The 12,054-nt window shown below is 40.1% G+C and overlaps 2 protein-coding genes across 2 annotated transcripts in view; both read right to left on the bottom strand.

Annotated features, from left to right (window-relative positions):
- The window catches only part of LOC306969227 (ras-related protein Rab-26-like), a 10,373-nt gene extending 4,320 nt beyond the window's left edge, over positions 1-6,053 (bottom strand). The window contains exons 1-2 of the mRNA XM_079564826.1: positions 5,584-6,053; positions 4,032-4,174 (exon numbers count right to left, since the gene is read on the bottom strand). Of these exons, the coding sequence (XP_079420952.1) occupies positions 4,032-4,174; positions 5,584-5,757 (317 nt within the window). The 5' untranslated portion in view covers positions 5,758-6,053. The remainder of the gene's footprint in view (positions 1-4,031; positions 4,175-5,583) is intronic.
- Positions 6,054-10,758: 4,705 nt separating this feature from the next.
- med9 (mediator complex subunit 9) overlaps positions 10,759-12,054 on the bottom strand; it is a 79,599-nt gene continuing 78,303 nt past the window's right edge. The window contains exon 4 of the mRNA XM_079563889.1: positions 10,759-10,994. Coding sequence (XP_079420015.1) covers positions 10,935-10,994 — 60 coding nt within the window. The 3' untranslated portion in view covers positions 10,759-10,934. The remainder of the gene's footprint in view (positions 10,995-12,054) is intronic.

Below are 12,054 nucleotides of genomic sequence, written 5' to 3'. Positions count from 1 at the left end.
TGACATGCTTATGAATTTATGCCCTACAAGTTATGGGCCGGACTGAATCATCTCGCGGGCCGGATGTGGCCCGCGGGCCGTGCTTTGCCCAGGTCTGCTTTAGACAGAACTTCAGACTGCTGCTGTAAGAGCAAAATGCTAAAACTAACGTATGTAGTAAAAAATTAAAGGAACAATCTAATTAAACTTTCTTTTTTTAAATAACACAATTGATTCTTATAATTACTCTAATTCTACAAACAAAAAAAACTTGTCATTTGTATCTGCTGTAGAGTCACGTGTGTCCCCGCTCCTCTGAGTCATGGTGGACCATGACAGATGTGGACAGGACTGTGGTAGATCTACTTTTACTTTGGAGAGAATAGATACTATAGTAACTATGTTGAAGAAATGAACCTCATGAGTTTCTTCTGTAACATCTGTCCACATCAGTCCTGTTGCTCCACGACTCAGAGGAACTGGGACAAACATGACTCTACAGCAGATACAAATGACAAGTTTTTTTTGTTTGTAGAATTAGAGTAATTAATAATTAACTCACATTTTAATCGTATAAATTCAGGATATTCACACCTATTACTAAGGAATTGTTGAATATCAATCTTTTATTCTTACATCCAGCAGAGGTATAATGTTCTAACGCAGAATCTCCATGACTTCCTTCTTCACATCTCAGTCAGTGACTTATTTTAGACAGAAAATAAAGAGCTCACTATTTAGCGTCACATTACTGTCACTCACGGTGTCTGACCTACAGTCTAACTCTGAAGCCAATCAAATCACAGTGACTCACAAAGGGCTAAGAAGTAAGTTTGTGTGAAATCCAGGCAATATTATAATTTTCATTCCCTAATCAAAATGTCTCTAATAAGGATGGACTGATCATTAGAGACAAACACACCTCAGTATAACACCTTGCGTCAGCCAAACAATGCGCCGACTGCACTCAAGGACCAAAGTCAGTGGTTTTGTTTGCTGAATGTGCAAACTCATCTTAAATTATATCAAATTAATCCCTACAGTAAGGGCCTGAAACTGATATTGGAATATATAAAGTTCAGAAAAAGGTCAGGCAACACTTCAATTAACTTTCACATCCAAAGAAATGCCCAGTAGTAGCATAACAGGTTAGAATTATCCATGTAATTATTTGCTCGATGCTGATAATGTGGCAACGCTATCTTCAGTCCCTGACAATTTGCTTTGCCACTGCATCCACGGCATGTTTAAATATTGATGGAGCTCCTCAGGGCCTGCTTCTGGGTCCCAGTGACATTCGGGCAGCAGGAGGCAAAGCTGCTTTTCATTAATTACAAACAACCTCCGGGGCATAAACCAGACTCAGAGAGACATACAATATGACTGACTGGACACTTAAGCAACAACACCATATTGAAAAGTTAAGAAGTTAAATAAAGCGGTTGCAGTGTTCATATCAAATGGCACAGTGTCAAATCTGCATGATGAAATTTGTTGGTTCTTGATTAGAATCTTTTTGTGATGAAAAGTGATTACCATAAACAGAGCTTATTACAAAGTGAACAATCTTTTCCTGTGTATGTGGTCTCTTAAATTCTACCATGTTCTGTCTTTATACGTCTGTTATTGGCAGCTCCTTAGACGACGGAGAGTATATTTTTAAGAAAATAAATGTATATGGACGGAGAGAAAGTGAAACATTATTATTATGACTACAGACAAAACAAAGGTCACTTTTTAGTTCCATTTTAACCTGTTTTGGCTGAACAACTTGCAAATGTTTGGCCCATGTTCTTATTCAATAGGACAGTTCATGGTGAAGAGTGGGGAGAGATATTCAGCAAATTGTCAGTGCCGGGACTTGAATCCACAAAGCAAAGGATAGAGCACAGTTCTGCCGTATATGCAGCAGCCTTAACCATGGCACTATCGTCGTCACATTACAATTTTTATTTACATTTAACAGAACGTACTGTGTTGATATGGTTTAGTAAAATGTTGCAATATCCGGGCAAATGTCAGCACAAACTAAAAGTCTCCTTCAGGACATTAAGAACCGTCATCATGACTTGATTAATTTCATTGTAGACGTGCTCAGAGTCAGTCAGGGAAAATGATATGTTGTTATCTGTCCAGAACAAAACAATGGAGAGAGATACGAGTGTGACAGAAGCTGCTGCTTAGTGTTATTGGTTCATGAACAGGTTTCACATTTGACAGCAGGGTGTCATCCTCCCACATGCTTAGAAGGGCACAACCAAAGCACTGGGGTATATTACTACATATTACTACATCTCAGTAATTTTAATACCAATAAAGAAATGAAACGTCACACTAATCCCTTTTACATTTCAGATTCAGGAGCAGGTTTGATCTAACACTAACAAGCTTCACATAAAGATTTCACACAGCGTGTGTGAACTTGAGCAAGACTTTAACAAAGCTGTGGTGCAGCTTTATATAATCCCAAGAACAAAACAAGACCTTAATCAAAACCCTGCACACAGTAAATCGCTTTCAACCAAGAAACCAACCTATAAATTGTCATTCCTAAAAATAACCACTGTTTGCTCTGTTCGCGGATGACCAAAAAGCATTTTCTGTACAGTCACAAATATTAAAAAGAAAATTAAATTGTAGATGAGTGGAAAGTTTTAATATGGCAACAAACGCTGAACTGATCAAAGTGTAATGGACAAATATGTGATGACACAGCTTATTTGGAATTCCAAATGTTATTGGGAGATCTGAAAATGCACGCCTCCCCATAAACCATCTTGAGGAATATCTATTCATAATGTTGTGCCATACGATGTTTTAATAAGTCAGAATGACAAAAGAGCAGAGTATGCAAAGAGTTTAGCACTTTTCCCTGAGTGGTGTGTGAGTCGTGGTCAAATAGTCTGATGGTTCGGATGTGTGCAGATACGTGTAAACGGTGACTTGTGTCATCTGAATAAGCACAATACAAATAAGATTCCCTCCGTTGCCTATATATGTCAGTGCCACATTTCTCACATTTCTGCCTAAATTGGTCATAACACGTGGTCTGATCTTTATCAAAATCACAAGAATGAGTAAACAGTGCCTGCTTAAACTAATACAACCCAAACAATTATCTTATTTTTAAGACCATAACATGTAAACATTCACAGGACAGAGTGGAATAAGTATGTGAACCCAGGAATCTCACTGAACTGCAACTGTTTTGTGAAGACGATCAGGTCCAAGATTCATCCTGATTGTTGTGAGCGTCTAATCTTTAACTACAGAAAACACAGTTATTGCTGCAAAAAAAGGGTAAGCCAGCTATTTAATACAAGGGTTTACTTACTTATCCCATGCTGTCCTGTCAATGTTTACATGTGGCCATTAAAATATGATAACATGTAAATGTTTGGGTGGTATTAGTTTAAGCAGACACTGGTCATTCATTCTTATGATTTTGATGAAGATCAGACCACATTTTATGACCTGTTTAGGCAGAAATGTGAGAAATTCCAATGCGCTCACAAATATTTTCCTCCCACTGCAGGTCACATTATAATACTGTTTTGACTATTCTACTTCTTCAATTTGATTAAAACAAGACACAAACAACACAGTGTCAGTTATGTGTAGGTTAAGTTGTTTGTTTTTAAATGGTGGTTGAAATCTCTCAGAGCAATGATGAACTTTAGCTCAATTAATAATGTGTTCCGTTATTGTATTACAGTGGACAACAGTGGGTTGGACAAATTATTGTGTTTCCTATAAGGACCGCCTTGCCTTGAAAAGGTCATGAGATGTGCACAGTTGACACGACTGGCCCTCGGCTTCAAAAGAAGCTCAGACCAAAAGCCACAGACATGCCTGACTGAGGCCAGGGGGCAAGATAGACAGGCTATTTCCTGGTGGACTGTGGCACATGAGAGGCACCGCTATTAACCAAGGAGGCAAAAAAACTAAAGCCTGTCAAACTAATTTAAGAAATAAATATCCTATTATGTGGGATTCTTTGAACCGATAGCTCCTCTATAGCCCAGGGGCTCAAAGACACTCAATGAGCTCACATGTATGTGAAAAAGTGATCTTTTAAACTTACTCTGAAGTCGATGCCCACAGTTGAGATGAAGCTGCCGGCCAGAAATGCTCCATCTTTAAAGCGGACCAAGAGACAAGTCTTCCCCACACCAGAGTCTCCCACCAGCATCACCTGCACAAGTACCACCAGAGCATTTCAACAAAAACACCAGACAAGAATAGACTCCTGAGAAACACGTCCAATTGCACGGTTTAACGATAATCGCAGAAAAGTCAGTGGTAGGATAAATGAATTACCTTGAGGAACAGGGAAAATATGCAAACCCCACATAGAAAGACCCAGCTCAGCCACAGAACCTTGTCTTGTTAACCCAGTGATTAGACCTCTAGACATATTGTAGGGTGGGCTTTTGTATGATTTTAGCAGTTTACATTTCAGTCTTCTTTTGATTTTATTGCTAAACTTAAATTAAATGAAGTCTAATAACAAACACATTGTAAAAATCATCACAAATGGGTATTTTCCCCAAATTGTGCAGCCCTAAATCGAGGTTGAGTGCTCTGAAGAACAAGGAAGGAAAATACTGGAGAAGAAGACATTAAACGTTGAAGGAGCGAATACACTCAAGAAAGACAAAACAATAAAGGAAAGTATAGGAAGACCCTTTCAGCTGAAGCATAACCCAAGAGACAGAACGAGAGACGCCAAGTCAATGTGGTCACCAGGGCTCAGAGTCGACCTGATGGACGAGGAGGAAGTTATCAGTACATTACCGTCACTATTGTAAGAAGACTGTGCCTCTTTATTGGAATGTAATAAGGTTAGATATTATACATGATCATTTTAATGAGGTTAGTTGTGGGACAGTGGCCTTGAAATCCCCAGAGGCTGTTGGGCAAAGAGGATTCTGATAAAAAAGATATTGCAACAACAATAGATAAATGGGTATTAGGCTAAGATTAAGGTGTGCTCATTTTAGGGTTAGGTTTGGCTATGAGTAAGTGTATCATTAATGGCCTATTAGTATGTTAACAGAAAAAGTATAATGTGCAGTGTGTTAATACTTTACAAGCATATTATTAATGCTTATTAATACTTAACGAGCACACTTTAATATAAAGCGTTACCGATAAATGTACACTCCTTTATAAACCATGCATATTTGTTTTGTTTAGGCTCTATGTTAATCATTTGCTTTATCAGCTGCAGTGTGACCACAAAGCAAAATCAATCACATCAAAACACTAAAAAAGACTTAGTGCAGTAAACAGAACTCATTACAGTCACACTCCATAAGGTTGGACTCAATGTTCTGCTCTTTCATTTTAGTGAATGCAAATTGTGTTGTAATAATTTAGATTTTGAAAACAATGTTAGATGATTGACAGTCGAATATAGACAATAGTAAAGATGTACAGCAATAAAAGGTCAGAGGGAGATTAGCTGGTGAAAAGAGGACCTTTATTCATCCTCTATTGACACAGCTGCTGACTGTGGTAAATACTTGAGCCTATACATGTAATACAAAGCAAGGCTTATTCTTTATGTCTTAATAACTCAACTCAAAATCAAGAGCTCACCTTGAAGGCGATGTCGTAGAACTCGCTGCTGTTGCTGATGGGGGGTCTGCTGGGATACACGACCCCGTTGAGAGGCGCTATTCCCGGGCAGCTCTTCACGGTTTTCCCGGTGCCCTTCCCGTTGGGACTCCCGGACGCGCCAGTTTTGCCTTTTACAGCCTTTTTGCGAGACATGGCGCAAAGATTTAGACAAAGTAGCTGACAAGGGACTCAAGACTCAGTAAAGCAAACTATTCGACGCGGGCAAAAAGAGCAGAAGTGGCCAAGTCGAACGAGATCCTACAGTTTTCTTTGTATTTGTGTTAGAAACATAGTAACACTTGAAAAAGGAGTGGAGAAAACGAACGCTGCTTCCTCCTCTGCGCTCCCGTCAGGACAGGAGTGGCGCCACAACTCGCTCAAACTAAAAGGCATTTGGGCGCTGATACCATCTTGAGCAGGACACGGGGGCGCTGCACCTCCCTTAATGTACCTCTGTGTACTGTGTATTGTACAAACACACAGTACACAGAGGAACATACGCGCGAAACAAACACCGCGTTTTTCTTCATTTGTTACATATGGTCAGGGTTTTATTAAAGGCGTCGCCGCGCGTGGCTCTGTCCATGGTGCTGAAACGTGGACAAAGCGGAAGTGAAAGATAATTGAGATGAGAATGAATAAATGTGGTTTGGAAAAAAAAAAAGAAATGTCAGTTTATGTTCCGGTTTCTAAGCGTGCAAGGAGAAGCATTTAGATTACGAGCAATTACAATCCATAATCTAATCATTGCATTATAGGTCTAAGTGTGAGTAAGCTGATTTATATTCATTTCAAAAGGTGTTGCAAACAAAAAAGTCCATGTGCAACGTCTACTGCTTTTGCCAATAGAGCCACCTGTGGAATAGCCTGAATGTCTAAAATGCGATTTTGCATTTATGCCACAAGAGGGAGACACATTCACATTTATTGAAACGACTTTTTCAGTCTTTGGGCTGAAGTGCAACACGTTAGTAACATGTTTAACGTTGAAATAGATTTACACAATCATACACACACGCTGGTTTACTTGAACAAATAATGCACTTTTCAGCAAATACATGAAATTTAATACACATCTTGAACCTTTTCTTTTATGTGGATAATTCATCACCTTAAAAACAATACAATGGTGACCAGGAATATAATCGGAATCTCTGACTTTAATGTTTATGTCCAACACACATTCACTCGCGATTGTTTAAAAAAAAAAAAATTGGTTGTGAAAAATGAGCAAACACTAACTTTTTATATTAATGATACAATAAAAATCCTATGTTTGTAAATAATATTCTTGTTCTCCCAGCGCTCCAAAGCCACATATTGGGCTGATTTGTGACAAAGAACAGCAGCACTTTCTGATTACGGTAAATCCTCTGTGGCCACAAAGGACATGCTGTTATTTTTTCCCTTTTTGTTATGCAATATTGTATGGATATCGTGAATAATACAAGTGTTTTTGTGTTCCAGAGCCAAACTGTCCAACTTTATTACAGTGTGTGTTTGAAGGTTCAAGCCCAGAGCACCATTCACTTTCCCTACACAAGTGAACTAGCGTGAACTTTCACCTTTACACTTGGGGCCCGTGACTAATAGAAGACATTTGTATCTGAGGCGCATATGTAAGTGGAGTTTTACTTTACAAATAAACTGCAGAAGGTCGATGGGAAAAAAAAAGAATTGTGTGCTGAGGTCAGTGTATCACACGGGGAAACAGTATAGTGCCTCGACCTGGATGTTGAAGTTTAAACAGTGAAATGACAGAAATGTAAATGTATTGGCCGTGTGTTTAATATTCTTATTGTAATGAATAAAATGCCAGAAATCACATTTAAGTCATGATTGATTTGACTTTATGCACCTTTATAGCAAGGGAATCACCCAGCTGGCCTTTTGCTATCATAATAATCAATGCAATTATTCAGCAAATGTAACAGATTCACATCAAATACCTGCTTTTTCCCACTTGTCACATTACAAAACACTAAAATGTTTAATTTGACAAAATGGTGATATGTAATACCCGCGTTTCTAATAATAATTGCCCTGACTGTGTCTTTGTCCTCGTGTATGCTGGGGTTGTAAACACAGAGACAGCTGTAGCCTCTGCCTCTAAATGTGTAGGTCAGCATTTCTCCACACTTCACCTGGCTGAGCGTGAGCAGTCAGAAGATTTTCAGACCTCTCTTGTTTATTTCTGTTCCTTATGATAAAATAATATCTGTGTGTTTTAAAAAAAAAAAAAAAAAATGAATCTTAAACAAACTGCTACTACTTTTGAACATTTATGAACGTGTAGGTCTTTGGTAAATTCTGTTCAATTTCCACAAGGCACAGACTCTGGATTTTTCAAGAGTAAAAATAATAAATTGAACAGACTTCGACATAATAACATAGGAATAAATATGTGAACACTACTACTACTACTGTCACTGCTTAAGGTAATACAGACTCTAAACTCGCCCGTCAACATGGATGACCCTCCGACAGCTGAGATTCGTTCTGCAGGAGGAGCAGCTGTCTTCTCCCACAACAGCTGGACTTTTTGGAGGGAACAGCGAATGGAGATAGACGGGGTCACCAACAGCCTTGTCAAGTTAATTTTGTCCCCCAGCTACAGTCCATCATCTACACATAAATCCATCGCATCATGGCTGCTTTTCTCTGGACATGAGCAGCAAAAGTACAACACTAAAATCTGCCACTACACTTTCTTTTTTTTTTTTTTTTACTATTTATCTCTCAAGGTTCAAGGTTACTTTATTAAGGTGAAATGTATTTGCTCATTTATTATTTTTTTAATTGCAGCAACTATTACAATTAAAAATGGCAAAATTATGTTTCAAAATGTACCTTGAGTGCACATTTGTCACTGGCCTAGTTCTGCTACACGTAAAGAATCTAATTGAACAGATTGTGTTTACTGTACGAAGTGTGCCGGCGATTGTGTTGCAATCATAACCAAATAGTTTGTGCGTGTATGGCCATAAAGGTCACCCTATAAGCACTGGGGGTCACAGCACTTGCGGCCGCACCCAGAGACCAGGCATTTGTCAGTTTACCCAGGTCAGGTGCTCCGAACGCGGGCAGCAGCAGTCCGGCCATCGCTCAACCACACTCACGGCAACTGTTGCTGTGTTGGCAGCTCTCCGCCTCAGCTGCCTGGGGCAGGGGAGTGGGGCGAGGGGAAAGAGGGGAGATGCGCGGGCATCCTGCCAGCTTCACCCCTGTTTGTCAGGACTTGGCAAGAGCAGCCCGTGGTGCACTGGCACAGCCTGGTACTTATTGGTTCCATGGGGCATACGAAATGAGAGGGGCAGTGTGTAATGGTGACAGGATGTGGAGCGAGGGTGGTATACGGTCAGAAACGTCGATATGTAAGATACATTAGGCTACGTTGAGCATAAAGAGAAAACCCTTGACATGTATTTAAGCATCATCGTCAACAGCAAACAACAACATATTACAGTGGTGCACGGAGACAGAGTGATGTGTGCTGCCTTTTGATGTCACCTTTGTAAAGCACTGATACAGAGTGTGTTCTGACTGCATTTAATGGAAATAGACTTTTATTTCCTCTGTATCACATAAAGAGCAAAAAGGATTGGATTTTCAACCACGTCATCACATCTCTAGTTTCATTTGCTGTTTCTTCACTGATGTAGCACTGATTTTTTAACCCAGTAGGGGGTCTGTGTAAGAGCCATGGCAGGTTAGACTCCTTGTGTAAAATCACATTCCTGTCCAATAATTTTTCAATTAGTCTTTTTTTTTTTTTTCTAATTAACTGAAAGTAGCATCAGTGTTCTTGGAGGAAACAATAATCACCAGCAACAAAGCAGATATTGTTCATTCAAAAGGGGGCAGTTGTGTTCTGGTTGATGGCATAAATTCACACTTCTCCAGGGTGGTTCCTGAAATGACATTCTCCGGCGCGGGACGGGTGTCCAGATTTATGACCTCACACATGGCCCTGTCAAACGGGAAGGATTCTCTGACAAAGCACTTTTTAGCTGCTTGAGAACACATGGCAAGTGCGCACAAATAATTCTAATCAAACGACTTCCTTTAAGAACTGAAAAGTTTTATTCCAGCTCTTGACTTTTTGAAGATATATAGTATGTGTTTTTGATGTTTGCGCCTTCTGCAGTGCCCACGACAAGTCCAAAAGTGGGTCACTGTGCTTTGTGCTAGCCCCAACCCTGGATAAATCTCCATCACTAAACCGCTGCTCTAGAGATCAGTAAATATACTTAACTAAGGCATGCCTCACTTTGCATGGAGGCCAGCGGTGGGCCCCGACTGCACATTTGAGGTTTGACAATACGAAAGCATCCTACAAACATACATGTACGCACTCACACAGAGAGACACACACACAATGGCACCCGCTGCTGCCGGGAGTGGGCACGCGGGCACCAACTGGAGGCTTCTGTGGTGCGCGGGGAAAGGTGTGAGCTGCTCGTGGGTGAGTGTGAATCTGCGCGTGTGCGTCTGTGTATTTGTGGAGTTTTTTTGCAGTTGTGACAGCTGGGATGAAGGAGTGGAGGCGGTGTGTGTGATTGGGGGAGGTGCCAACAAGCAAGTGTCCCTTTATTTCCGTGGCTCCCTCTCACAAACACTATAGTCTATCCATGTGTGCCCGTCCGCGTCTGTGGACAGTATGTACATCTGTGTTTGCGGCTGTTAGTATTGAAATTTAATGTGGCGGCGGACTACGCTTCATATAGGTGCAATATTGGGCACCAGTAGATTTAATGTGTTTACGGAAAATATTTATGCTAAACAGTTGGTAATGACTTAGAAATGATGGACTGACTTTAGCTTGTATCACTTCAGTGGCAGCGCTTTACATTACAGCACTATAGCGGAGTAAAAGAATGAAATAACAAGTGACACACACCTATTTTATTTCATGATAATATGACTAATACTAACAGAGCGAAAGGATCATAAATGGGCAGGAAACATGGTTAGTGTTTTGTTTGTAATAATATGGAAACAAGGATGCAAAATGCCATTACCTGTTCCCATTCTGTTACCATGTTATTAGTGTTTAAAAAACTTATTTTTAAGAGTAATCTGTGGTTAGATCATCTCTGCAACAAAGGTTGTGCAACAGATTACTGTAACACACAATGCCACATTATAAAAGCTGTCCAGCGGTGACTGTATTTAGTCACAGCAGCACAGAGCTGGGCGTCTTGTGTATGAAGTGTAAAAACTTCCCGAGCCGTGTCTGTGAATTCTCCACAATAACAACAGTGGGTTGTGGCTGATGCTCCAGCCATTTCTACTGGTTTAGAGCAAAAATAATGGACTGTAATTTCACCTTAATCCAGAAGTGGGAAGTGATGATTCTCTATAGACCAAGGAGACCAAGGGAAGTTTATCTGTAAAACACAATATTAACAATTAAATTTATTAACAATATTAAAAGGTAAGATACATAAATTACACTGAGAAGGCAAGAAAGATCAACAAAACCATCCATGTGACCAAAGGTTGTTTATAAATAATGAATTACTGTATTTCAAATGGAAACATTCGCAATGGCCTTATCAAGAGTAGCCAAAGCACTGGTCATTTCTGTTATTTTGATGATTATACAGTTTTCAAAATAACAGAAACGATTGTGGGCACTTGTGTGGTACTCAATTTGCACATCATTTTATATTCTGTAAAAGAAGAGCTTGTGAGTTGAGAAAGAAACAAAGCAAATAGATGTGTTTCAGTCACATGACGAGCACCATTTTGAGGACTTTTACCATCTAACGTTGTGTTTTGCATTCTTATTAGCAATGGGAAACGATCATAATTTTACATCCATGTTAATTGCATACTCTTTGCTAAGTACGTTTTAGATTGTTGTCACATACTCAGTAATGTCCCGTAGCGGACACGGGACAGGCAGAGATGAGGTCATTGCACAGGCAGGATTAAGGCTGTGACAACTGGCGCTGCTGCCACTGTCCGAGCTGACCCTGTGCTCCTGCTCCACAGCAGCTTTACCAGGCTGTTGTTTTTTCATTACGGCACTGGCACCACTGCACCGTGCTGGCCGGCCAGGGTCCAGTGCGTGAACTCGCAGTTGTTGTACGGCTTTAGGCCTTCTGTACTCTTTCTCTCTTCAAGAGGTTTGTGGAAACACTTTGCTGACACCATTGCAAGCTAAAGATTGAGTTACAAGCCAAACAAACGTGCTAACACAATTATGCAAGCAGTTGTACTTTGATGTGCCAGGATTAACAAACGACAGGTGTCATTGTTGCTAATGCCGGGAAGCACAAGTGAAAGTGGTCAAAGAGGTCAAGTTTAGTGTTGACAGGCCACATGCACAGCACAGTTTAAAATACATCAAGATACAGTGGACTCTTCTTGTGTAAACCCCTCATCCAGGCTTGGGATGATGTTTTCACTGGCGATGGTTCCTACTGTCCACCGTATGTTTTA

The sequence above is a fragment of the Gobius niger genome (assembly GCF_951799975.1).
Source record: "Gobius niger genome assembly, chromosome: 10".
Classification (NCBI taxonomy): domain Eukaryota; kingdom Metazoa; phylum Chordata; class Actinopteri; order Gobiiformes; family Gobiidae; genus Gobius; species Gobius niger.
This window is presented reverse-complemented; position numbering and strand designations above follow the sequence as displayed.